Consider the following 27,336-nt stretch of genomic DNA (forward strand, 5'->3'; position numbering starts at 1 on the left):
CCTTAATTTGTAATAATATAGCAAGATTTTTTTCTTTATATGTAAAAAATGTAAAAGATGAGATCAGTTGGCACCAAGAAAAAAAATTTAAGGATCTGTAATTAGTGTCAAATAACACGTATGTGTGTCTATGCATTTAGCAAACATTTATTGAGCTCCTACTATGGTATATGCTAAGCACAGAGAATAAAAATATAAATAAGATATGGCCCATCTTTGAAGAACTTTTCATTCTAATGGGGGAAAATGTAAACAATTGTAGTACAATGATATTAGTAAATCCAGGATGCTGTGGGAGCACATTGGATTGGCTTCAGAAATCATACTGGGGGTTCAGGAAATGCTTACTGGAGGAAGTGACACTTGAGTCTTAAAGGACACATAGGAGATAGCCAGGTGAAAAATAATTTAAAACCATACTATATCACTAAATTATGAATGGATTAGCACATTGCCGATTATCTGTGTGGTTTGCACCTGGCTTCTCTTTTTTGCCCAGCTGTGTCCTGGAATTCCTCCCTTGTTTCACTGTTTTCCAGAGCTGGCTTCTTCACTACACAGCTACCTCTCTACAACACTGTGATCACCTGTCTTTGCACTAGACTTGCTATACCTCGCCTGTCTTCCTGGCCCACTGAAAAAGTTCTTCTCTTTTATCCCTATCTTCCTTCTTCTGGAGCAAGAGAATTGAGCCTAGCCAAGAGGGGTCAGCAACCTTGTTTGACTTAAACGGCATTCAGTGGAAACAGACTATGGGAGATCTTCACTTGTGTGCCAACTGACTTAGTCATTATGACCAAAAGACGTGGGAAGACCACCAGTGTGTTCTACCTTTTCCACCTAGAGTCCATAGATTGAGGTGTGACAAGCAAGGGCAGGAAGGACAGATGCATGCTGCCATTTTTAAATGTATATTGCTGATGGAAGCCCTTTACCTCCTCCAAAGTTTTTAATCAATGTTCATTTACTCTGATTATCTTAAAATTGTGAGCTCTTCAGCTATGAGCAGTAGATTATGAATACTGAACAAATCTGAACAGTTTTAAAATTGAAATAAAATATATAACAAAGTTAATCTGACATTTAATTATATGTATAATTGTTATCATTTGTATTATGAGATGTATTTACATATAGTATATTTCAATGGCTAAAGTTAATAATTTTATCATAATCAAACATTTTGTTCATTTGGGAACATATGCTCTGGAAAGGGAGAAGAGAAAGGAGATCAGGTGGCTCAGAAACTTATTCCCCTTTATATACATGCCTCTCCTCACTCTTCTCTATCTAATAGATCACCCATTTCTAAAGGGAATAGCTAAAAAGAGGTTAGTTAATTATAGATTGATTTCAAATCACACTTCAACTCTAGTTCATTGAGAGTGACTGCCTGCATTACTAAGCTGCTGAGAATTCTGCAGCTGCCTTACAATTAAGTAGAAAGGACAGCATAATCAGAAATGCCCGTGAAGTGTAAAATAGGGGAGGGAGCCACACGTGCCTCATGTTTGTCATCAATCCAGCCACTATTCTTTTCCCTGTTTCTATATTGTGAGAGCCGTTGTCTTATCTTAGGGGAGCACAGCTTCATGTTAAAGTTTTGGATCCCCTTATATCTATGTCCAAGTATATTGAAAACTAATATTAGTTAGAGACCCTGATCTTCAGCCCCTGCTAGGAATGAGAGAAGTTTCTCTGGGTTTTGCTAGAGATCTCAGAGCAGATTCCTGTTTTTCTTGGTTTATTTCTGTACAGTAACATAGAAATATCAACTCTGGGGCCACTGATTTTAGTGATGAAAAGATTCCAATTGATAGTTGACAAACAACTAGATTGTCATTATACCTCAAGAAAAAAAATATAAAGGAAATAAAGTGCAATACAAAATATAGTAGTATGAACATACATAGAAAGCTTATGCTGCTTTGGCAGAGATTTTTAGAAATATAAAGTTTTACTGTAGTTTAATCAAATTGATTTCCCCAGAATCTGAAATGAAGGAGATCGTTTAGTTGAAGGACAGGGGGAAGGATTGAAGGGTAATTTTGAAAGTTAGGCCACACAGATTTGGAAGCCATAGCACAAATAGATCTGGGGAAGGAAGAGAGGAGATACAAGAAGCTAAGGAGAGACACAGGAGAAATTCGTCAACGGAAATTGGAAAATAATACAATTATTAAATAATAATGTAAAAATAAACTCTTTATTGTGTACTCACAACCATAAACCTACTTTTGTGTTAAGTCCCTCCCTGCTTCCATGGTAATGAGAGAAACCAAAAGAACAAGCTAGTCACAATGCATTAGGGTTCTGATCGCCTATCGCAACACATAGTGTATCATAGAGGTTGGGGTTTTTTCTAATTTCCATTCCATTTTCTTCCAAATTGCCTAAAGTTTAATGAATTTTAACAAAAGTTTTCAGTGTCTAAAAATTACCACCAATACAGCATATTGTATATACTTGCTAAAAACTGTAAGATTTTTCAAGCATTTCTCATAGACTTGAATGTTTGAGATAGATTTCTTATGAAATTAATTAAAATTCAAAAAGACTGAGTAGGTTATATTTGAGATCATAGAATACTATTTTCTGACCAAGTTTGTTAGTTGTTATTCCTGAGATTTGGTAGGTATTTCAGTACTTGTTGAAAAAAAAATTTAGTGAATGGTATTCGTAAATGACCTGTTTCTCTGACACACACACACGTACAGACCCCTATTTACATTTTTGTATAAGGCAAGCCCTCACTAAGCATATACTGGGGCATACCCTAATAATAAAAGGGGAAGAAATCTTACCTCTTCCTTATGTGTTTTATAGTCAAATTTATGCCTAATCATGAAGAAAATCACTGAAGGTTTAAGTATATTCATTTACATTTGGCCTTTTTTTCGTGAATCATCTTGGCCTGTCAAGCCTATGACCACAAAAGGAAACAAAATGACCTTTTTCTGTCATACTGTGTGAGTAGATTGGACAAAGGGGTCAAAAACTAGAAACTGAATTAAATTGTTGAATAGGAATGGCTGGGGAGGCATGTAAGGGTAAAATTAACCAGGGTATAGACATTGATTATCCACACAAGGACATGGGTACAGGCATACATGGAGTGCATGGGCCAAAGTTTGGCTTCCTTAAATCTAAACCCAGGTAGGGGACTCAAGCAAGAATTTTGTCTTAAGTATTTGGGTATTGATCTTAGTTAGGGAGTCTGAAATAGAAGCCAGTTACAAGAAAACAAGGGAGTCCAATTTAGATCAACAGACTAGAAAGTATTTCATTGTCAACAAATGGTCACAACAACAACCAGTGTATGAGCCCAAGATGTAGGACACATCAGTTCTCTATCTTAGTTTTAACTTAGTGGTACTGAACCCTAGAGCAGTTATGATAAATATTTGTCACTTCTACTGCCCTCCTCTCAGTGAACAGACATTTGTAATGAGTGAACAGACATTTCTAACATTTCTTTCTTACTGAAATACGATGCTTTGTCTCAGGGCTCAGAATTATTCTCAACATAATACTCTAGGAGGCTATCACCAGTTGATAAGAGTTGATGTGTCAGTGAAATCTGTTTGCCAGTTCTGCCTAAAGGCTTCTGTCAGTACTGGTGATTTTAGCAGATGTTTAGACCTCTGGAAGGATGGGGAAAGGATTCAAGGTAACATACATGAATGTGCTTATATAGCATGCATAAGCTTAAAAGCTTTTCTTCTTGGACTTAAGCAAGCATACTGTTGGAGAACTGCTTATTCAGTTTATATGAGTATTTACAACTATACAGGTTTATTCTAACTCTGTAGGGTTGTGATGTTTCGTTATCAAAGTCTTTTGAATTTATAGCTCAGTTGTGGGCTTAATTTGGCTGTTAATTGATTTTATACCTGGTTACCCATATTCTGTAATATTTTCAGTAGTTTACTTTTTCCTTTATACCCTGCTCCCCAGCAAGAATCCACATGCTTTAAGATGTTACTGTTTTCATCTAAATCCTAGATAAAGATTGTTTTACATGCCTTAATTAATCCAAAAGTTTAGATATTATCTTTACTGACACTGAATACCTCTTTTAAAATGAGCACTGTGGTTTAATTCTCACAACATTTATATCTGTATTTATTAGCAAACCAAGTTCATGTAAAAATCTTTAACTCTAGATAGGCTATGCTAAAATAAGTGATAACGTTTCTATACCCTAGTTTATATTTCTGGTTAAACAGAATGACTCAAAATTGGCTAGTTCCATACATGTAGATTTTTTTCCCCAGGTGGTTCATTTTTAAAGTACAAGTTTGAATATTATTTTTAAATGAGGTAAATTATTTGTCATGGGGATTTGCTTCTAGCCTCTAGGAAACGACATAAAAAAGATGATGATAAAGCTTGGGAATATGAAGAGCGTGACAGAAGAAGTTCTGGGGATCATAGGAGAAGTGGCCACTCTCATGAAGGAAGAAGGAGTTCTGGTGGTGGTCGTTATCGAAACCGAAGTCCATCAGATTCTGACATGGAAGATTATTCTCCTCCTCCCAGCCTTAGTGAGGGTAATTCATCAGTGTCAACAGATATCTTACATAAGTCAATTTAAATTTAGGGCTTTAACTTTGAAGAATATTTGATATTTTTATGACTTAATTAACAATAATTTTTAATCAAGACAAAAGTGTATATTTAGTTTAGATTGGCAATGATTATTGTTTAAGTATTTGATTAATGGAAGAAACCAGAAACAAATGGAAATATTTTAAGTTGTCATTCCTGCATTTCAGTATTTCTCTTTGTTCCTTTTAGTTGCTAGAAAAATGAAGAAAAAAGAAAAACAGAAGAAGAGAAAAGCTTATGAACCAAAACTAACACCTGAAGGTAACATTTTAGTTCATTTGTTTTTATTCATATTCTTCAACTTCTATTTTTTATTTGGAATGTAGATATAATAAGCTGTTTCTTTTCCTGTATTGCAGAAATGATGGATTCTTCAACTTTTAAGAGATTCACAGCCTCAATAGAGAATATTTTGGATAATTTAGAAGATATGGATTTTACTGCATTTGGTAAAATAATTTTTAAATATATTTGTTTATCTCTATAAAATCAGTTTAAAATACTATATTTATTTACCTATGTGCCGATTACTCTAATGGATTCAAAGGCATGGTCTGTGTTTTCAGGAAACTTAAAATCTAGTTGTGGAGTCAAGTCCAGTCTATGTTATTAACCAACTGAAAACTTTAGTATAAAAATCAAGTGTTAAATTAGTTAAGTATTAATAGTGTCTCAAGAGTCCTGAGAGTATAGCTTGCACAAGTTAGAGTAATTAAGGAAGTCTGTGCAGATGAGACTTGAGTAGGCCCAAGGTAAAGGAAGGAAGCTAAAGTAATATGAGCAAATATGTAAAAATAGGAACCCATTCCTCTATTAATTTATTCTAATACCCAATATTTATTGAATAGTGTTTGTCAAAAGTATGTTAAGTTCTAGAAATGCAAAAATAAATACCTCAGCCCCTGGCTTTAACTATAGTAAGTCCTCACTTAATGTCCTCAGTAGATTCTTGGAAACTGCAACTTCAAGCAAAATAGTGTGTAATGACACCAATTTTACCATAGACTAATTGACAGAAAAAGAGTTAACATCCTGTGGCAAATTTCTGGTCACAAAAATGTCACCAAATTTCTAAACAAAGACCCAAAACACTTCAACCATTAAACATTGAAATAAATGTGAGCTATACACACATTTAAGAAAGATTAATAAAAACAAGTGAGGGAATTATTTTCCAATCTGCTTATTCCAGTTTAGGAATGCAGGTGGTTGGAGTCTATCCCAGCAGCTCAAGGCACAAAGTGGGAGCAGCCCTGGATAGGATGCCCTTCCATTGCCAGGCATATTGACACATACCCATACTCACTGAGACTGGGACAAGTAGACATGCCAATTAACCTAATACTCACATCTTTCCAATGTGGTAGGAAACCCTAGTGCCCAGAGAAAACCCACATAGATACGGGGAGAACATGCAAACTCCACACAGACAGTGGACCCAGCTGGGAATCAGTTGTCTTTTTTCCTCATTAACATTATACAAAACAACATAGAACAGAATGAAGTTATTCAAGGACCTGTTATAATTCCTAGTCTAATATGGAAAACAAAATAGTAAACCAATTAGAATACAATAGAATTAATGTAATAGTCATATATTTTATAATAATATGGGGAGATCATGATTATAAAAATGTTAACTTCAAAATATTAAATTTATATAAAAATACAGTTCACCGTGTTTAGAGCTACTCAGCAATTTTATACCACTAGTATACCACTAGTACCACTAGTTTGTTCAGTTGGTACAAACACTAGTGCCTAACTTATACATAAGCCATATGGCATACAAGCAATTTTTATATGAGTTTATCTATTTGAAAATTCCATAGAAAGTACATTATCCTTTATCTTGAAAGTATTTGTATTGTGACAGTTACTTGCCTAAGTATCATTAATGTGTTTTTCCATTATTTGGAGTATCAGTTCTTCATTTCTAAAACTTCCCAGTTGTGTGCTGAGAGATCGTAAATGACATGGAAGACATCAAGGAACTATCAAATGAGGATAATTTGAGGAGTTACTGACAGGGAGATCAATTATAAAAGTGGGGGCAGAATAGTGTTGGAACTCAGGGTTTACAGGCACAGAACTGTTACCATCTCCACTCCCAGAGGGACATGGCTAAAGAGAACTTACTCAGTAGGGAGAAGTTGTAGAGTGAGCTGCCTTAATAAAAGCAGTAGTTACTAGCTTTTGGTCAGAGGACAAGGGCAATTTAAGGAAACCTTTCAGGGATGGAGTCAGGGATATAAATACCCTAACCTTACTCACCTTCTCTTTGACATTCTGACAGGGCACCCCACTGGCTATAAACCTAAGCAGAAGCCAGTGAGCATGGGAGAGTGTTGATGTCTGTACAGATTAGCCTCCTAGGGCAGAAGAGTTTGGTTGAGGGTGTATTCAAAGTTAGTAAAGATAACTTATCTCCTCTTCCCATCTTAGTCACTGTACTTTCGTTCAAGGTTTGCTTGAGGTCTACAGAGGCCTCTTAGGTTATTGTTTAGTTAGTTGTTGGGTTTTGTTTTTTTTTTTTAACATTTTATTTATTTAGGTTTAGAGGGGAAGGGCAAGAGAAAGAGAGGGAAACATCAGTGTATGGTTGCCCATCGTGTACCCCCTACTGGGGACCTGGCCTGCAACCCAGGCATGTGCCCTGACTAGAAATTGTACCAGTGACCCCTTGCGTCTCAGGCAGGCACTCAATCCACAGAGCCACACCAGCCAGGGCTGTTTAGTTTGTTTTAGAAGTGTTTGTGTGTCCAGAAATTCTATTAAAAAGTTAAGCTTACTATTTTGAGCTATTTCTTTTACCTAAACTGTTTGTGTTTATTTGATTTGGTTTTTCAGGTGATGATGATGAAATTCCTCAGGAACTACTCTTAGGAAAACATCAACTTAATGAACTCGGCAGTGAATCTGCTAAAATTAAAGCAATGGGTATAATGGATAAGGTATCTCACTAAAGTAGAGTTTATGAATTTACCTAATATCTAATGTTTTAAATTCAAGTGTTCAAGGTAAATTGCAAAGTTACGTAAAGTAAGTAATAATGCAAAGAAAAGTCATGCTTCTGAGAGTCTAACTGAATTATTTCTTTTTTTTTTTTAACCTTGAATCAAGAAATATTCTGCACATTATTCTAAAGAAAATCATTTCATTGAAAGAGCCATGGGCCTGGATTTCTTCATGTTTTTATTTTTTTTATTGTCTCAAAAATTTAGATTATTTACATGCATATATACACTAAATTTTCTCTGACATTTGCTTTAATCACTTATAGTTGTGAAAGAGTAAAGCTACAGTTTCAACACATTAGGTCCATAGGCTCTTTCCTGTAGGCTTTATAATCTGTGAATTGTCTTTCCTAGGAGCTCTCTGTTACTCAGTGGTCTCATTGCCCTGATGGAATAGCAGGATATTTTTTTATTGTTAATAATTTCAGACAATAGTGACAGCATCAAGCAATTGCTTCCTATAATCTTTATGAGCCAACATTCATCCCCTAAACATTGCATGATTGCTATGCAAATACAGTTTCTAGACAAATCATCTCTTCTCTTCTAATCAGGCTCCCTCTTGCAGAAAATTATCTACTGTAGGTCTCAAGTTTCCTAGTCTATAATTTAGAGATAATGATTTGTTCTTCAAGGATAATAAAAGAATTAATCAAAAATTATGTTTGCCTGTAGAGTTTATTCTAAACAATTTAAACTTAGTTTTCAATTTATCATTTTAAACTAGACTGTAAAACATTTGATGTTTCACAAGGTTAAGATAATCATTTATTTTATATTCATTTATGTATTGCCTATTACCAAATAATAAATGTGCCATAAATTTGATGTTTTTATTAAGCTATAATTGACATTTAACATGATATTGTTTTCAGTTATACAACACGATTTGAAATTTTTATGTATTGCACAATGATCACAAACATGTAAATCCAGTTAACCTTCATCATCACAATAGTTACCGTTTATTTTTCTTGTGATAAGAACTTTTAAGTTCTACTTAGTGACTTTCAAATGCACAGTTGACCCTTGAACAACACTGGTGTGAACTGCACAAGTCCACTTACACATGGATTTTTTTAAGTAAATAGATTTCCTTGGTATCTTCAGGTTTTACATCCTTGGATCAAAAACAGTTATTTTTATTTTCCCAACCTTGGATCGAAAATACTCTTTTCAACCACAGTTGGTTTAATTCACAGATGTGAAAGTAGTTAAGTTTTGGGGGAGTCAAAGTTATACACAAATTTTGGACTGCACTGTTGTGGGTAGGCGCCCTTAACACTCACATTGTTCAGGGGTCAGTTATACAATATGATATTATTAATTACAGTCACCATGCTATACATTACCTTTTCAGGACTTATTTTTTATCTTAAAGCTGAAAATTTGTACCTCTTGACCACCTTCAACCATTTTGTCCATCCACACCTGTGACAGCCTTCAGTCTGTTCTCCGTATCTGTGACTTCAGTTGCTTGTTGTTGCTTTTTAGATTCCAGATGTAAATGAGATCATACAGTATTTGTCTTTCTCTGTCTGACTTGTTTTAGCATGTCTTCACAGTCTATCCACATTGTCACAAATGGCAAAATTCCTTATTTTTATGGCTAAATCATATTCCATTGTACATATATGCTACATTTTTTTATCCATTCATTCATTGTTGGGCACTGATTGCTTCCATGTCTACTATAAATAATTCTGCAATGAACATGGGGTGCAGGTATCTTTTTTGAATTAGTGTCTTCATTGCTTTCAGATACATACATAATTGCTGGATAATATGGTAGCTCTATTTTCAATATTTTGAGGAACATCCATATTGTTTTGCATAGTGGCTGCACCAATTTACATTCTCACCAGCAGTGTAAAAGGGTTCCCATGAGTTTGATTTTTAAAGACAGGCATCACATAGTTAACTGAGAATTAATGCACTATTAGTTTACATTGACATTACTATGTGTAGTGAGAATATATTGATTTATTTTGTACATAGGAATATGACATCAGTTTTCTGAGGGGCCATTGCCAATTTTAGGTTTTAATTCCTAAGTTCCACAATTACATGTAGCTAAGAATATTCTGTTTCAAAGTTGAATTTGCTGAGTATTTTCAGAGCATCAAAGTTTACCAAAAGTCATAGTAGTTTAATCTGTTGTTAAATATCTAAAGCAATATGCCAGCATAAATAATGAAAATATACTTGTGTTAGTTACTCTGTTTGATCCTCCCATTTGACTCTTCTGGGTGATTTGGTTGCGAGTCCTAGCTGCATGCTAGGAATCTAAGAGGAGACCTGTTCAATCAAAAGAATGTAAATATCAGTTGCCTCCTGGCTGAACCTCTAAATCAACTAATTTTTTTAAATAGAGGAAGATTTGTTGTAGTAAGTAAAATAGATAAAATAATAAGATTTCTACTAAATAAAGCAATGTTATTTTACATTTGTAACTTACAATTTTACGCTTCTATTATTGAAAATGCTATCTTGGGTTTTAAGACATTTGCTGAATAACAATTCTAATATGGGAACTGTGCTATATAATCAAAATAACAAATCTTGCATATGTGTGTTTCAAATGCATGTTCAGTGTCACTGGCACAAAAACGGGGTGCCAGGCATCAGAGCAAACTTAGTCTTGATTAGCTATATAGTTAAGGGTTGAGTTAGAAACATGCACGTGCCCATTCTCTATTTGCTCTCCCATCATTCAGAACAAGTGATTGATTCTCTACATAGTTCAGACTTGAGGATGTAGGTAGGAAAGTTTCTGTTCTTTAAGAGGGTGATAATATTATATACTCCATAGCCTAATGGCGATAATTGTACAGAATGTTTCTTGAATAATTTAGTACTTTTACCAATGATGGATAAAAGAATTTATGTTGCTGTTTCAGCTTTCTACTGACAAAACTGTGAAAGTCCTAAATATCTTGGAGAAGAACATTCAAGATGGGTCAAAGCTTTCTACTTTGTTAAATCATGTAAGTTTAAGATCCATACTGTTTTCGCCTTTACTATTGTTTATATATATATATATATATATATATTTTAATTTATTTTTAGACAGAGGGGAAGGGAAGGAGTAAGAGAGAGAGAGAAACATCAATGTATGGTTGCCTCTTGTGCGCCCCCAACTGGGGACCTGGCCTGCAACCCAGGCACGTGCCCTGACTGTGGATTGAACCGGTGACCCTTTGGTTCAGTGTTCAATCCACTGAACCACGCCAGCCAGGGCAAGATGTATTTTTTTCATAGGAACTTTGATTTATAGGGAAAATTCCAAACTTCATTAATTTTGGCTTGTTACCACATTTACTAGTTACAGTCACTAACATTGCTGGCAAAGTTGCACTTTTAGCAATTCAAAATTGATTGTACACATGATCAGTTCACAGCTTTGAAGTAAAGTATGAAAAATAATGACATATAAATTCATTTAATTTAAAGGACTGTTCTTTTATATTATGCTCTTCCTTGTGTAAGTGTATGAGTGTGTTTAAAACGTCTTTTCATTTAAGAAATAACTAATAGTAGGTAGTAATTCTGTTGACCTTCCCTGGAAAATTACTTAGAAGTCTTATGCTGATTTCCTAATGTATCCTAAAACATTAATTCTTATATGCCATTTTTATACCTCACTCAAATGGTTATGAAAAGGTTTTTAAATAAGTCAATTCATGTAAAGTGCTTAACAATGTCTGGCATGTTGTAAGTTCTCAGTAAATGGTAACTGGAACTGTTATTACATTTTAGTTTGTTTATATGAAAAGCACTTGCAACATGGTGCAATGATTTATGAACTGATTTAAACTGATTGCCTGGGATCTGTCTTCCTAGCATTGTAGCAAACATTCAAAGTCATATGTGTACTCAAATTGATCTTGATATCTTTTTCATTAATGAATAGAAACATTGATGTTTATAGGCATTTAATATAAGAGATAAAAGAAGTGGGAAATTTTTGAATTAGTGAATATTCATTTTTAAAAGCCTGATATTAAAAAACAGTAGATTTATTTTAAAAATTTTCCAAAACATAAAAAGCACAAAAGGTCCATATTCTTATCCATCAGTAACTACTAATTAACATTTTTGATATATATATATTCTTCTATTCTCCTATGTAAATACATACTATGTGTATTTTGTACATGTTCTGGATTTTATCTTATGAGGAACATGTTCTTGATGTTTTTAGAAGCCATAGGATTGCTAAGTGATGTACATGGAATAAAAAATTGTAGGAAGAAATCTGAGGTTGTATTTCAATGGCTTATTAAATATATCCATATTTTTCCAATTCCCCCTCTAAATTATTTTTTGAATGCTAGAAATAAGAAGTTTAGAGAAACCTATAGTGGTAGTATGCTCCATCTTTAGTCTGCAAGTTTTTTTAAAAAGTTTAATTTCACAAGAAATTGTGATAAATATCATCAAGAATCTAGAGTTCTGGAGAGCTAGCTGATTCAGTCTTAATGAAATTATTTTTGTTTCTGAAAACAGCACTATTTAATGTGCTGCAGATCATCTTAATGTTTGGCATGAATGATAAACCTCTTTAACGGACTCTTCCAAACAGCAATTTTAATATCAAAAAAAAGCTACTTTATCTTATTTTTAAGTAGGCATGTAAGCAATAAAATGAGAGGAAGCTGGAGAGTTAGGAAAAAAGTAATCAAGTTTTTAGGCATTAAAGATTAGAAAGTCCCTCTCTGCTTTAATTAGTTTATTTATAAAGTAAAACCCTCTACTATAACTAAGATTAAAAGTACCCCTTCACAATTATAATGCAGGCTGCTGATGTGTAAATTAAAATGTGGTCTTCAGTCAGTTGTTGCATTATTCATTTTAGAAAGTAAATTATGTTTTCAGTAGTATGCATAATCAGTGCTTTTAATCTCAGTTTCAAAAATTCAGTGTTGGAAAAGAGGTATTGGAATGATAGTAACATTTTACTACTTTTAAATAAGGCTCTACCTTTTGTTATTGTTAATTTTTGCTTTGTTCTCACAACAGCAATCAGAGTTTATAAAGTTTTTTTGACTATCCTATTGTTTATACCCCAAACACAAAATTAATGTATATAATTACAGTCTTCAGCTAAAATCTTAGATGTAGATACAGTACACAGGTAAAGGTAACTAAAACTTTGTCATTGGAATATCATCTAGTGGTGAAATTAAGAAACAGTATATTATGTTGAAACATAGCAATATTAGTATTTATACTTCATTCCTAATGTTTTTAAAGAATATACACACATCAAAACTCTTACCATGTTTTCCACCTGTGAAAATCAAATATATCATAGTGGTTTTTTTAAATATGTTAAGGTATAAATGTGTTTATTTTCATTTCATTAACAACGTGCTGTTTTATAGAATAACGATACTGAAGAAGAAGAAAGGTTATGGAGAGACCTTATTATGGAGAGAGTTACAAAATCAGCGGATGCCTGTCTTACAACCATCAACATCATGACATCCCCTAACATGCCAAAAGCTGTATATATTGAGGATGTAATTGAAAGAGTTATACAGTACACTAAATTTCATTTGCAGAACACACTTTATCCTCAGTATGATCCTGTTTACAGATTAGATCCTCATGGAGGTTAGTTTTCCCTTTTATATTGATAATGTTTTAGTATAATACCAAAATTATCTATTATATAATTTTACCATGTTGGATGGATCAGAATGCAATGACTTAAAATGGCATAAAAACTAGATTACATAGAATATAATAAACACTGCCTTTGATTTGACTAGAATATAAAGCTTAGTTAACCCAGTATTTGTTCAGTTATTTCTTTAGCACCTATTTACATAAAATAAAGTAGTTTCTACTGGAAAAATGAAGTAGTTTTTATCTGGAAAAATCCTAGGTAATATAGCTTCACTTTCCTTTATCACTTTCCCTTAATTTTACCCAAAATATTAGTTATCTACAAAAAGGATTGATTCAGGATACATATTCATTCTTTTATTTCTAACCTTTTATAAATGAGCAGTGAAATAGTTAACATGTATATGGTTGAAGAATGGAAGACAAACTTGGTTTCTGAATAACCTACATTTAGTTACCTGTTTAATTGCAAATTAACTTAAAGGGAAATAGAAACTTACTATTTTATAATCTTACAATTAATAAAATAGAAATGAAGATGAAGTAATATTTTAAATACAAGAATTTAATAGCCACTGAAATGTGCCATACAGTATTGTTAAAATAATGTTTACTATTAACTAAATATACCTAGAGTAATTTTCTCATTTAATAAATATCCAGCTTTATTTACCAGAATTTTATGTAGAAAACAAATGTATTCTTTTAATTCAGAAAACAGTTTTATTACTATTTATAAAAAATTATTGAAAGTTTATATATTTCTTGTATTTTTTAGGAGGCATATTAAGTTCAAAGGCAAAACGGGCAAAGTGTTCTACTCATAAGCAGAGAGTAATAGTAATGCTTTATAATAAAGTTTGTGACATTGTTAGCAGCTTATCAGAATTGTTAGAGATCCAGCTTCTTACAGATACAACAATTCTTCAGGTAAGTTATTTTGAAGCATTTTTATATTTACAGACCAAATGATTTAAGAATAGAGAGTCTAATTGAGTTCAATAGAACCTTACTCATTTGATAATAATATCAGCACTGTGTTAATTTTTTTTCATGCAGAGTATATATCTTAAATTGAAGTAAATTCCAGGGAAATTTTAAAAAGAAACATTTTGTGCAGAAGACAGGTGAATAAATGTAGTATATATTCTAAACCCTAATTCTTTGAAAGATATATTATCATTTTCTTTAAAATATGTCAGGATGTTTTTATCCGAATGACAGCAGTGTTTTTTGTTTCTTTTTATTTCTGCGACATTTGTCAACCCAAAAGGTAGAGATTAGAGAAATTGCAGCTGTGAAGGAAGGTATTTGCTCATGTGTTTGAAGATGAAAGGGATCAGAGAAAGAACTAGGTGCAGATTGATGAGGGGAAGTAAAAGCCCTCTTAGTGTTTTGCAGTAAGTTTGTGAATGTTTTAGGATTTATTAAGGTAGACTGTAACTGAAATCAACTAGAGATGTGTAGTAATTATTCTTTTTATGTGTGTGCGCAGGTATCTTCAATGGGAATAACACCTTTTTTTGTGGAAAATGTCAGTGAACTACAATTGTGTGCCATTAAGTTAGTCACTGCAGTAAGTATAATTAATTCATATTTTTAGTTTATCCCCCAAGAAAAATATTGATAACATTTAATCCAAACTTGTAAAAATTAATGCAGATTTGCATTTTCCATGGATTCATTTCAACATAAAAACTGTTTTAATGTCCCTTAGATTTTAAGCACTTCTAAATACTTAAAAATGTTTTAGTTACCGCCCTGGCTAGTGTGGCTGAGTTGGTTGGAGAGTTGTCCTGTAGACCGTAAAGTTTGCAGGTTTCATTCCCATTCAGACTGCACATCCAGGTCATGGGTTTGATCAGTCGTCCAGGCACATAGGAGAAAGCAACCTATTGATGTTTTCCTCTCACATCGATGTTTCTCTCTCCCCCCTTGCCCTCATTCTAACAGCAATGGAAAAAAATGTCCTTGGGTGAGGAAAAGAAATAAAAAATGTATATTTTTTAGTTAGTAATCTATAATATTTTCTCTAAAATTGTAATTGTTTAAAATCATTTGAATCTTTCTATACATTGCTATAAAAATGTTATTGATCATAGAAAAAGCAGGTTATTTCAGTCATTGCTATTGAAAATGTTAAAAACATTTTCATTTTAAATGGCAGATTATATTTTTTATCACGTATAGTATCATTTTTGTTTTATTTCCCAATAATTATAAAAACCTTAATTTGGAATCTTATAATACTGAACAGGTATTCTCAAGATATGAAAAACATAGGCAGTTAATTTTGGAAGAAATTTTTACTTCACTTGCAAGATTACCAACCAGCAAGAGGAGTTTAAGGAACTTCAGGTAATTATAGCAAAGGTCAAGTATAATTGAGAACTTCATTATATTGTAGCCTTTATATATTGTTCATTATTTCTGTCTAACTTTTCATTTTAATATTCAAATAAAAGAGAGACAGTTCAGTCAAAAGAGAATGAAGAATAGCTTAGATGTGTGAAATAACAATACATATTTGGGTGAGCTAAAGAAATTCACTGATCTCAAATATAAAGATCTGTGGCAGAGTTTTTCAGTTTTGGTGCTATTGACATTTTGGGCCAGATAATACTTTGTGATGCAGGGCTGTCCTGTACTTGGTAACATGCTTAGCAGCATCCCTGACATCTCTACCTACTAGATGTCAAGAACAACACCTTTCCTTCCAATAAGTGACAACCGACATTTTCTCCAGACACTGATAAATGTCTCCTGAGAAGCAAAATCATCCCTAGTTAAGAACCACTTGTCTGTGAGAGGAGCAATAAGAAATTGTCTCTAAAGAGTCAGAAGCAGTTTAAGGATTTTATAAGCCACACTAAGGAACTTGCACTTAATACTTTATATCATATGAAGTCACTAAATACTGTTTTTAAAAGAGCCAAAAGATTGCTTTAACAGCAGTATAGAAAGTAGACATGAAGATTAAATGCTTTAAATCACTAAGCACAGAGTAACTAAGGAATGTTATCCACTGCTGTGGTCAGCATTATTGTCTGTGTTGTCATAGGTAATCATCATCATTATCATAACTACTATCGTAATATTCCTGAGTGATTAGATGTGTTGATCTGGTATATAGAATTATATTGCTTTCAAGGCTGTCTTCTGTAAAATAATTATTATTATCTTAATTTTTGAGACTAATTGTGTATTGATAAATATCTTGTCTGTTATACCTGAAGAAAAGCTATCAACATGTAAAAAATTTCCTGTGTTTTTATCTTTAGAACAAAAGAGTTAGAATTTGATTTTTTTTATATTCTATCCAATAGACCTTACACTATAGCACAGGTGATCCAGAGCTGACTGTAGCAGATACTAGTAAGAATGAATACCACAATGCAGGGGCATTTGGGAATCTGGAAGACTTTTCTCATTTAAAAAAATTATTTTGAGAAGTATGTTATATTTTTCATTATAAATGTTTTATCTGTAGTACACATGGGATGTGGACGGAAATATTATTAAATATTTCATTTTCCTTTGTTTTAGTTATCTAAGTATGTGTAGGGATTTAATTGGTATTTTTTCTAATTTATTAAAAATAATTAGACATGATACTACTGTCTAATACCTAGAAGTATTTTGGTAATGAAAGCATCCTAAAGCTAATACCTCGAAGTATTTCGGTAATGAAAGCATCCTAAAACTTAAAGATAACAAATGACATGAAAATGAAATTCTCTTTATACTCTTTATGATTTAAATATTTTCTTTTTTCATTAAAGGTTAAATAGTAGTGATATGGATGGAGAGCCTATGTATATTCAGATGGTTACAGCACTGGTTTTACAATTAATTCAGTGTGTAGTACACTTACCATCATCAGAGAAGGACTCTAATTCGGAAGAGGACTCAAATAAAAAAGTAAGAAATTTTTTATAAGTTTTATAATTTTGTATTTTTATAGGAAAAAGCACATATATGAGGGTGGACCCCTTGTAGTACATGCTTCCCACTCTAGGTGAGAGTTCTCAGAACCCATCTGTATCAGCGTACCAGGTGGTGTTGTAAGAGGTTGTGTTCAGCTTTGGTGAATTTTTTTTGAAAACTTTCAGCGAGTTTGCCCATTTCATTATGGGTGATTTATAAGCACACCTGCCTTACTGAGTGTTCAGCAGTTTATGACCCAAAACATCATTACCCCCTTAACCCCACCCTTCCAGTCACCCGATCCTGCCCCAAGTGACTTTTTTTCTTGTTGCTTCCCTGGGTGGGAAAAAAAAAAGCCCTCAAAGGGAAACATTGTGCCGATGTGGAAAATGTAAAACAAAAAACAACAGAAGTGTTAAAAGGCATCACAATTGACAAGTTCAAAAAACTGTTTTGAGCAGTAGAAGAAACATCGCCTCATCAAGTGTATTGCATCAACTGGAGCATACTTTGAAGGTCACTGAATTTTAAACATGCGAGAATAAATACACAATTTTTTATAAATAAATGTGGTTCTTTTGGGGTCCCCCCTTATATTCTCTACCATTCTTTTTGTTTTTAAGATTTTATTTATTTATTTTTAGAGAAAGGGGAAGGGAGGGAGAAAGAGAGGGAGAGAAACATCAATGTGTGGTTGCCTCTCATGTGGTCCCCACTGGAGACCTGGCCCACACCCCAGTCATGTGCCCTGACTGGGAATCAGACTGGTGACCCTTTGGTTTGCAGCTTGCGCTCAGTCCATTGAGCCTCACCAACCAGGGCGTCTCTACCATTTTTACAGAACTGAAGTTGTTATTTAGGGTGTCATGGCTGGGCTTTAGGACTTGAGTTCTGGTTCAGCCTGTTAATGTCTTCCAGTGATGAAACAAACAAATCATTTTGATCTGAGTTTGTTTCTTCCACTATGAAATGGTGATGATAGTACCTAACAAGCCTACCATACCAATTCGTAAGACTCAAGTAAGATATTGAATGTGAAAGTGTATATTATAATATGTAATATCTATATTAATGCATAACATATAATTGTAATATAACTAATTTATGCATAAAATGAGTTTATGACCTCACAGTTAAATAAATCATAACTAAGATTTGTTTTGGTTTATAGATTTTATACCCTAACACTTATCATTTTTATGGGTTTTATAATATTGCTTCAAAAAAGTCCAAAAGAGATAGGAATAATTAATTAAGTAAAAAATGCCTATCAAAAAAGTTAGGTCCCTCTTGTTTCTTCTTCCCCTCCTAATCCAATTATTCTCTCTCCACTCTTCCCTTCCTTAACCATTCTCAATAAGTATCACAAGAGTGTTTAATCCTTCTGTTTACATATTTATCTGCCTAAATTTGATACAGAATTATTTTTCAAATTTACGTAAGTGATATCCTGATATGTTTACAGCAAATTTTTTTTCTTAACATTGTTTTAGTAGATATAACTTAATAGGGACTTCTTTTTGACTTGAGGTAAACATGTATAACTATATCACAACTTTGATCAGGATTATCTCTAGATATACTTAGAAGTAAAATATTAAATCATAGTGTACATACAACTTTACTGAAACTTGTCAGTTTGCTCAGCAAAGTAGTGTTCCAGTTTATATTCTTACCTTTTGATTTTACCTACTCTGGTCAGTGTGAAATGATACCATGTTATAATTTGCATTTTCCTGGTTAATCGTGAGCTTTTTCACATATTTAATTGCCCTTTGGTTTTCAAAACTTTGAATGACTGGTTTATATCCTGGCCTTTAAATTTCTAATGAAGGAGTTAAAAAAAATTTTTTTGGATTATATTCCAATGTTTCATAAACTTAGAGCTTGTAATGATTTTGTATTTTCAATCACTTTCTTATTCTGGGCCTAGATCATGATAAGCAACTATTAATGTTACATTTGTTAACCACATTTGTCACTCTTACATATTTTAATAAACTAATATGAACTCAATATTTTTATTTTGTTTTTATGAAGTATTAAAATATGTTTAATATAGTAATTGTAGCCTTTTTCTTTATATGTAAAATAATAGTTAAGCATTTTAGTATTTAAATGTATTACTGGGCTTCTAGTCACAATTTTGGTGTAGGTAAACAAAGCTCACCTCTTCACAATTACAACTAAACTATAGATCAGTCATCATTCAGAACCATCATAAATGCAGCTGAATGGAAGTCCTATGATTATGGAATTAAAGAAGAAATCACATCGAGACTGGTAGGAGGGATAGAGATGTGGAACAAGCTAGTCCCACACATGTATGGCAGATGAAAATCGGAGGGATATCTCAGGAGCGAGGGGTCCCAGGCCCCTCCAGCTCAGGGTTCCAATTCCAGGAAGATAAGTCTCCATAACATCTAGCTGTAAATCCAGCAGATGTTGAGGCTGTCAAAGACAGAAACTTCTGCAGTCCCAAGCTAAAGAGCCCATGCACAGGCTTCCTTTGGACTCACTGCCTCTGAGCTCCATTGCCAGGGCAGCAGCTTGGAAGGCACCAGAGCCATATGGGGAGGATCTGAATTGTCCAGCATTAAAGTGAGAGCTGGGAGGGAGCTTTCTCCCAGGCAGAAGTGCTGGCAGAGGCAATTATGCCTTTTATAGCCCTACACCTCCCACCCCACCCCCACACTTGAGCAGGCAGGCACCATACCTGATATTTCATTAACCTGACTCACTCTGTTTGATCCACTTGGCTTTTAGGCCCACCCAAGCTGTGTAGAGTGGGTTTTCCATACAACTGACTTGTCTTTACCCATGCTTCAGATTTTCGTAAATTCTCTCAAACAAGCAGCAGCTGGCTTCCGTGAGCCCCATACCTCTCACTGAGTTGCCCCAGGCCAGGCACTAGCAGCAGCCGGCCATGATTCACAGCTTGGCCTTTCCTGGGCACCTCCAAGCGTAGCACAAGTATCAGCCATCTGCAGATTGCTTTGTAGCTTATGCTGTGTGACTCTGGCCAAAACACAGGTGGTGGCTGACCTTGGACATGGCAAAGCAATCAAGGCTCAACTACAAGAAGAGGGTCTACACAGCCCACACAATGGGAGCACTTTGAGTACCCAGCTTGGGTTATAGGGGAGGCTGTGCCACTGGAACATACAGGACACCTACTACACTAGGCCACTCTACCAAGCCTGAGAGACGTAGCAGCCCTACCTAACACATAGAAACAAACACAGGGAAGCTGCTAAAGTGAGAAGACGAAGAAACAGGGCCCAAATGAAAAAAAAGAACAAAACTCCAGAAGATCTAAATAAAATGGAGACAGACAACCTACTAGATGCAGAGTTCAAAATACTGGTTATGAAGATGCTCAATGAACTTAGTGAGAACCTCAACAACATAAAAAAGATTCAATCAGAAACAAAGGATACATTAATTGAAATAAAAGAACAATTTACAGGGTATCAACAATAGAGTGATAAAAGCTGAGAATCAGATCAGCCATTTGGAATATAAGGAAGCAAAAAACAACCAAGCAGAAGAGCAAGAAGAAAAAATCCTAAAAAGATTTTTTTTCCCAGAGGTGTAAGGAGCCTCTGGGAAAACTTCAAGTATACCAACATTTGCATCATGGGGGTACAGGAAGGAGGAGAGAGCAAGAAATTGGAAACTTATATGAAAAAAAAAATGATAGAAAACTTCCCTAACTTGGTAAAAGAAGTAGACATACAAGTCCAGGAGGCACAGAAAGTCCCAAACAAGATGGATGCAAAGAGGTCCACACCAAGACACATGGTAATTAAAATGGCAAAGGTTTATACAAAGAGAGGATCTTAAAAGCAGCAAGAAAAGAGCAGTTAGTGCCCTGGCTGGTATGGCTCAGTGAACTGAACACCATCCTGCGAACCAAAGGGTTGCCAGGTCAGTTCCCAGTCGGGGCCCATGCCTGGATTGTGGGCCAGGTCCCCAGTAGGGAACACGTGAGAGTCAACCACACATTGATGCTTCTCTCCCTTTTTCTCCCTCCCTTCCCCTCTGTCTAAAAATAAATAACTGAAGTCTTTTTAAAAAAGAAAAAAGCAGTTAATTACCACCAAGGGAGCTCCCATAAGACTGTCAGCTAATTTCTTAAAAGAAACTTTCCAGGCTAGAAGGGATTGGCAAGAAGTATTCAAAGTGATGAAAAGCAAGGATCTGTAACCCAGATTACTCAAACTAGCAAAGCCATCATTTAGAATTGAAGGAAAGATATAGAGCTTCCCAGATAAGAAAAAGCTAAAGGAGTTCATCATCAGCAAACCAGTACTACATGAAATGTTAAAGGGTCTTCTTTAAGAAGCAAAAGGTTAAAAATATGAATAAAATGGCAATAAAATACATATCAACAACTGAATCTAAAAATATAAACAAGCAGAACAGAAACAATCATACAGAGAATGTTTTGATGGTTGTCGGATGGGAGAGAGGTCGGGTATGAATGAAAAAGGTGAAGGGATTAATAAGTGCAAACTGGTAGTTACAGAATAGTCATGGGGTTGTAATGTACAAAATAGGAAATAGAGTAGCCAAAGCACATACATGCATGACCCGTGGACATGGGTAACAGTGTGGGGATTGCATGAGGGAGTAGTGTGGCAAAGGGGGAAAAATTGAGACAACTATAATAGCATAAATAATAAAATAGAATTTAAAAAGTAAATATATTACCTGTATTCAATAATAACATAACATTAGCAACTTTGCTATTTTATTTGTTGGTTATTTCTTATCTTTGTATAAATTTATTTTTCTCAATCTAGGTTGACCAAGATGTTGTCATTACCAACTCTTATGAAACAGCCATGCGAACAGCCCAAAACTTCCTTTCCATCTTCCTTAAAAAGTAAGTGTTGTAATCTAATCTGATTTTTATTTTTCCCAGTGTAGAGAATAGTTTAAGTAAAAAATTAATCCTATTTTCTATCATAATCTGAACCTTGTTTATATGTCTCTGGCTCTTGATTTTTTTTATCTTTAAAATGAGGTACTTGGAATATTAAAAATCTACAATTTTGTGAACTTGCTTATATGTTGGACTCCAAAAGTTAAAGTACTAGATTGGAATTCTGTAATATTTCTTTTTTAGTAAATTTTAGGGCATGCTAATTGAATAGGAAAGTTGTGGGAAGAGGCTAGCCTCCATAAAAATGTATGGTAATGCCATAGAAAAGCCGGTCATTTTTCAAAATGTGTTATACTTACCAGATAGTAATGTTAATAAATTAATTCACTATAGTGGGGGAGGGGTGATGAAGTTTGAGAAATAATTTATTTTAAACCATGTTTTTATGTACTCTCCTAATACCTTGTTATTAGATACATAGAAGAGAAAACTTAGCAAAATTTCAGTCATATTGGTCGACATGTCACCTAAATTCACAGCCTTTTCATTATTTATCTTTGAACAGATGTGGTAGTAAACAAGGTGAAGAAGATTACAGACCACTATTTGAAAATTTTGTTCAAGATCTTCTTTCAACAGTCAATAAGCCTGAATGGCCAGCTGCTGAACTACTCCTTAGTTTGTTAGGGAGACTGTTGGTAAGAGTATAGCATTTAAAGATTATTAGATTACTAGAAGACAACATAATGAGGATGTACTCTGATTCACAGATGATGAATTCTTTAAAAATGTGTAAGGAAATATGACCATTGCATCTCTTTTTTTGCATGTGCATAATTGTACACAATATTGTCAGTACCTTGTAGAAAACCAGAATGTTGTGACTTTGGTGCTTTCATTTCATTACATAAAATAATAGTGCTTAAGAATCAGTTGGGGTTTTTTTTTCTGTTTTATTTTGGGGGGTGTATTTTGTTTTGTTTGTTTGGAACTTTTATATTGTTAGTTAAAAGCATCTCAACACTGAGTCATAAGTTACTGTAGCTAATTCATTTCAAAGCATGAAACTGATTATGTGACTCTGTAATTTTTTAGAGTATTTCTAAAGACATGACACTTTTTAGTCCTCCTGTGACACAGGGAAATACAGAAAAACATGGTGATTTTGTTTTTAAACTATATTTGGACTTGTGTGATACAAATTTTTACAAAGCTGTTGGGACCTTACTTTCTGTGAACTGGAAAATAATAGTATTCTGGAATCAAAGTAATGTTTCATAGGCATCAGAATTCCAGCCTAAGAAATCCCATTTTTTACAAATAAACAGCTGAGCCTATATTTAAAGAAAGTGACTGTGTTCTTAGGTTTAAGCTATGATTTTTTTTTTATGAAAATGTTCAGACTGCAGAAACTCACAAGGCAATTACATTGTGGAACAATATCACAGGAAAAAATTTCTATTTCAGATGATACGGCATAGATTTTGAATTTATATACTAAATTGTTATAGAAAATACATTGTGATAAACTGATTAAATTATACCAAAATTTGCTTTATTTTGATGTCTAGGTTCATCAATTCAGTAACAAGTCAACAGAAATGGCTTTAAGAGTGGCATCTCTTGATTACCTTGGAACTGTTGCTGCCCGATTGAGGAAAGATGCTGTCACAAGCAAAATGGATCAAGGATCTATAGAGAGAATTTTAAAACAGGTATTCAGATAAAGGATTAAAATTATGGAGATAAATAATACTTAAGTACTTTCTTTAGGTATGTCATTTTGTAGATTCAAAATTATTTCTAACAGTGGGCTTTTCAAAAGCCCTACTAGAGAAAGTTGACACTTACAGTGAAATATGTCTAACACGAACATTTAAATGATTTACATAAATCCTTAGTTTGCTTTCTTTTTACAAACCATTGTTACAGGTGTATGATGCTATTTTTCTTTTGGTTTAACATGTTTCATTTAAATCTTCAGTTTACTGTGATGATGATTTTTCACACTCAAATTGTTTTTAAATGTTGTATATCTTTTTATGTTGGGGAAGAGTGAGGGGAACTTCTTTTGATTTCTTTTTCATACTAAAGATTTTATTTATTTATTTTTAGAGAGAGTGAAAGGAAGAGAAGCATTGATGTGGGAGAGAAACACCGATTGGTTTCCTCTTGCTCTCCCCCAGTCAGGGACCTAGCCTGCAATAAACGCAGGCATGTGCCCTGACTAGGGAATTGAACTGGCAACTTTTCAGTTTGGAGGCTGGTGCTCAGTCCACTAAGCCACACCAGCCAGGGCAAGGACTTCTTTTGATTTTATTATATGAGAGAACTTTCATGTTTGGAGGTAAAAAAAAAAAAAGCGTTTTTTTGCTGCACTCATTCTTTTTTAAGTATGGATGAGGTGGTAGTAATACCGTAAGTTACTTAAGAAAATTGGTAGATAGCTCTCTAATCCAACCACATACAACTGTTTTTATTTTTTCTACTCTTTTTTTTTTTTAATTGTTCATAACTTGGTCTATGTTGACCATTAAAGATACTTCTGATTTTTTTTCACTATACTTTATATTTCAAAATAATTTTAAACTTAACCAGGTAAGTTTTAAGATTAGTACAAAGAGATTCCATAAACTTTTTACCAAAATTTCTTACTTTTTGACGCTTATATTTGCCTTCTGATTCTTTTTCAAAATATACCTTTATGTGTATCTGTAAGTGTGATTCCTTTAACAGGTAGCGCCAACATTACCATCACCTAGGAACTTGTCAAAATGCAAATTCTTAGGGCTCTTCTTGGAGCTACTGATTCTGAAACTCTAGGGGTGGGGCTCAGCAATCTTTGGTTTAACATACTCTTCTTGTGTTTCCAGTGAATGCTGAAGTTTGAGAACCATTACTTGATGTGTATTTTTTACAAACAAGAACTTTCACTGAAATATCCACAGTATAGTTATCAAAAGCAAGACATTACCATTAGTACAATACTGCTGTTCCTTTTTAATAGGTTATAATTTGTTGCTATCATCATTTTAATGATCAAATGGTCTAGGATTTGACCAGTGAGAGCCCCTTTAAGTTGGCTTTTGTATCTTTTTGATATATTCCTATCTTTATTTGAGGATTTTCTTACTTTGTGGCACAGTGAGAAGTATCACACTCATCTTTTACTTTACTTTCCACAGCCCTGGAATCAGCCATTTCTCCAAGTACTACTACTATTGGTTCCTTTAATTGGGAAATGGTAATTTAGAAACCAAAGTCTAGGTTCTAGGTGACTTTCATTATTTCTTAGAGTGGACCTGGAACCTCTTATTTGTCACATGGCCAGGTAGATAGTACACTATAAAACTAGAGAGCAGGAGTCATTCATAAATATTTTTATAGCTCTTGACATACATCCAAATTGCTTTTGGAAGTTTACAGTGTACTGGTTTACAGTGCTATGATGAATTTCTGAATGTGTCCATTTTATCACTCTTCTAGAACATGGGTTATTTTCATCCTTGTTTTCTGCTTGTATATATTTTAAACCATGTATTTGTCATTTCGCTTGGCCAACTCAACAGTATAAGCTGGAGACATGAATGTCAACTCACAGTTAATTTCTTCTCTGTATTATTCTTGACAGGACCTAAATATATAGCTCAACCAACCACTGTATAGTTAATATCCTGTGTGAACTAAAGTACTATTTTTATATTAATTACAAATAAAAATTTCCCCTTCCAGAATGTTGTTTTTTAAATAGTATCCCAAAGAAACCCATAACACATAGCAATACAGATAATAACAGTTTCCATTTACTAGATTAAAAGTTTGGAGTTGTCTTTTCCCAAACAGAAAAATAGTGCTAGGATCTTTCTACCTCTGAAGATTAAACACGTTGTTCTGATAATTTTTGTCAGCTGCTTATGAGCTCCCTCAAAGAAAGATAACATGTAGTTCATAGAAATAAAGGCCAGCCTCAGCTAGCAACATACTATATTTTTCAAAAATTGTATTTTTCAGTTATTTCATTTAGTTGCTGCACTTATATTTTCATTTTTACCATTTGTTAGTTTTCCTCAGATTTATGTTTACAACTAAAGAATTTATTAAAGTACATTAGTAATTTTATTTTGTCATTACTCGGCTTATTTTATAGGTTTCTGGAGGAGAGGATGAAATCCAACAATTGCAAAAAGCATTGCTTGACTACTTGGATGAAAACACTGAGACTGATCCTTCACTAGTGGTAGGATTTTTTTTTTCCATTTTTTGGAAATATCACATGTTTATTCAAATTGGGTCTGAAAGAAAATTATATCATGAAGAAGAAGATTTTTTGGAATATCAATTTTTTAAAGAAAAGAATAGTTGATAATCCAAACAGAAAATAATGGTATGGATTGATATATCTTTATGGAATTCTGGTGCAGATATTATAGTGTACTAAAATTGTGTGACATGGGAAACATTTGGAAATCTTTCCATAGGTTATCTTTAAAACTAGGCTACATCATTAGTGCTCACAGGAGGCCTGGCCCAGGTGCTGCAAGAGGTAATCTGTTAGCATATAAAAAGAAACTATTAGAATTTTATATGTATATTTATTTTTAATATAATTATTAAATCTATTTTTGTGTATGTTATAAGTATTAAAAATATTAGTATAATGGGTTTGTATGTAAATTTTTTAAATTTTTTTAATTGATTGATTTTAGAGAGGAAGGGAGGAAGGGGGTGGCATGAGAGAGAGACATCAATTCATTGTTCCACTTATTTATACATTTATTGGTTGATTCTTGTATGTGTCCTGCCCAGGGATCAAACTCTCAACCTTGGTGTGTCTGGACAACACTCTAACCAAATGAGCTACAGGGCTCCTATGTAAAATTTATAAACTATATTAGGGAACAGTGTGCATATAGTGGGATACTTTTTAATTATTTTAATTGTATTTTATTGATTATGCTACTATAATTGTCCCAATTTTTCCCCCTTTGCGCCTCTCCACACAGCTTCCCCTACTGCCTCAGGCAATCCCCACACCATTATTTATTTTATTTTATGTTACTAATGAGGTATACAATCTAAAGAGATTGGAGATAATTAAGCTATTTAGCCATCTACTAAAGGTTTTCAGTCATTATTGAAATGAACAAATTAAAAGAATGACTCAGCATTAAAATACTTCAATAATAATTGGCTGTGTATTTCTTGAAGTTGATATTTGGAGAATAACTAGAGTCTTCTACCTTCAGTATTTCATCC

The 27,336-nt window shown here is 33.6% G+C and overlaps 1 protein-coding gene across 6 annotated transcripts in view; it reads left to right on the plus strand.

Moving 5' to 3' along the window:
- NIPBL (NIPBL cohesin loading factor) overlaps positions 1-27,336 on the plus strand; it is a 182,737-nt gene that overhangs the window by 115,814 nt on the left and 39,587 nt on the right. For all 6 annotated transcript variants that reach the window (XM_053914377.2, XM_053914375.2, XM_053914391.2 and 3 more), the window contains 14 exons: positions 4,356-4,553; positions 4,801-4,872; positions 4,971-5,060; positions 7,462-7,565; positions 10,529-10,615; positions 13,016-13,247; positions 14,041-14,192; positions 14,758-14,838; positions 15,520-15,620; positions 17,045-17,183; positions 21,998-22,080; positions 22,646-22,778; positions 23,652-23,795; positions 26,228-26,317. In XM_053914377.2, the coding sequence (XP_053770352.1) occupies positions 4,356-4,553; positions 4,801-4,872; positions 4,971-5,060; positions 7,462-7,565; positions 10,529-10,615; positions 13,016-13,247; positions 14,041-14,192; positions 14,758-14,838; positions 15,520-15,620; positions 17,045-17,183; positions 21,998-22,080; positions 22,646-22,778; positions 23,652-23,795; positions 26,228-26,317 (1,706 nt within the window). The remainder of the gene's footprint in view (positions 1-4,355; positions 4,554-4,800; positions 4,873-4,970; positions 5,061-7,461; positions 7,566-10,528; positions 10,616-13,015; positions 13,248-14,040; positions 14,193-14,757; positions 14,839-15,519; positions 15,621-17,044; positions 17,184-21,997; positions 22,081-22,645; positions 22,779-23,651; positions 23,796-26,227; positions 26,318-27,336) is intronic.

This window comes from Desmodus rotundus, chromosome 1 (genome assembly GCF_022682495.2).
Source record: "Desmodus rotundus isolate HL8 chromosome 1, HLdesRot8A.1, whole genome shotgun sequence".
Taxonomy (NCBI): Eukaryota; Metazoa; Chordata; class Mammalia; order Chiroptera; family Phyllostomidae; genus Desmodus; species Desmodus rotundus.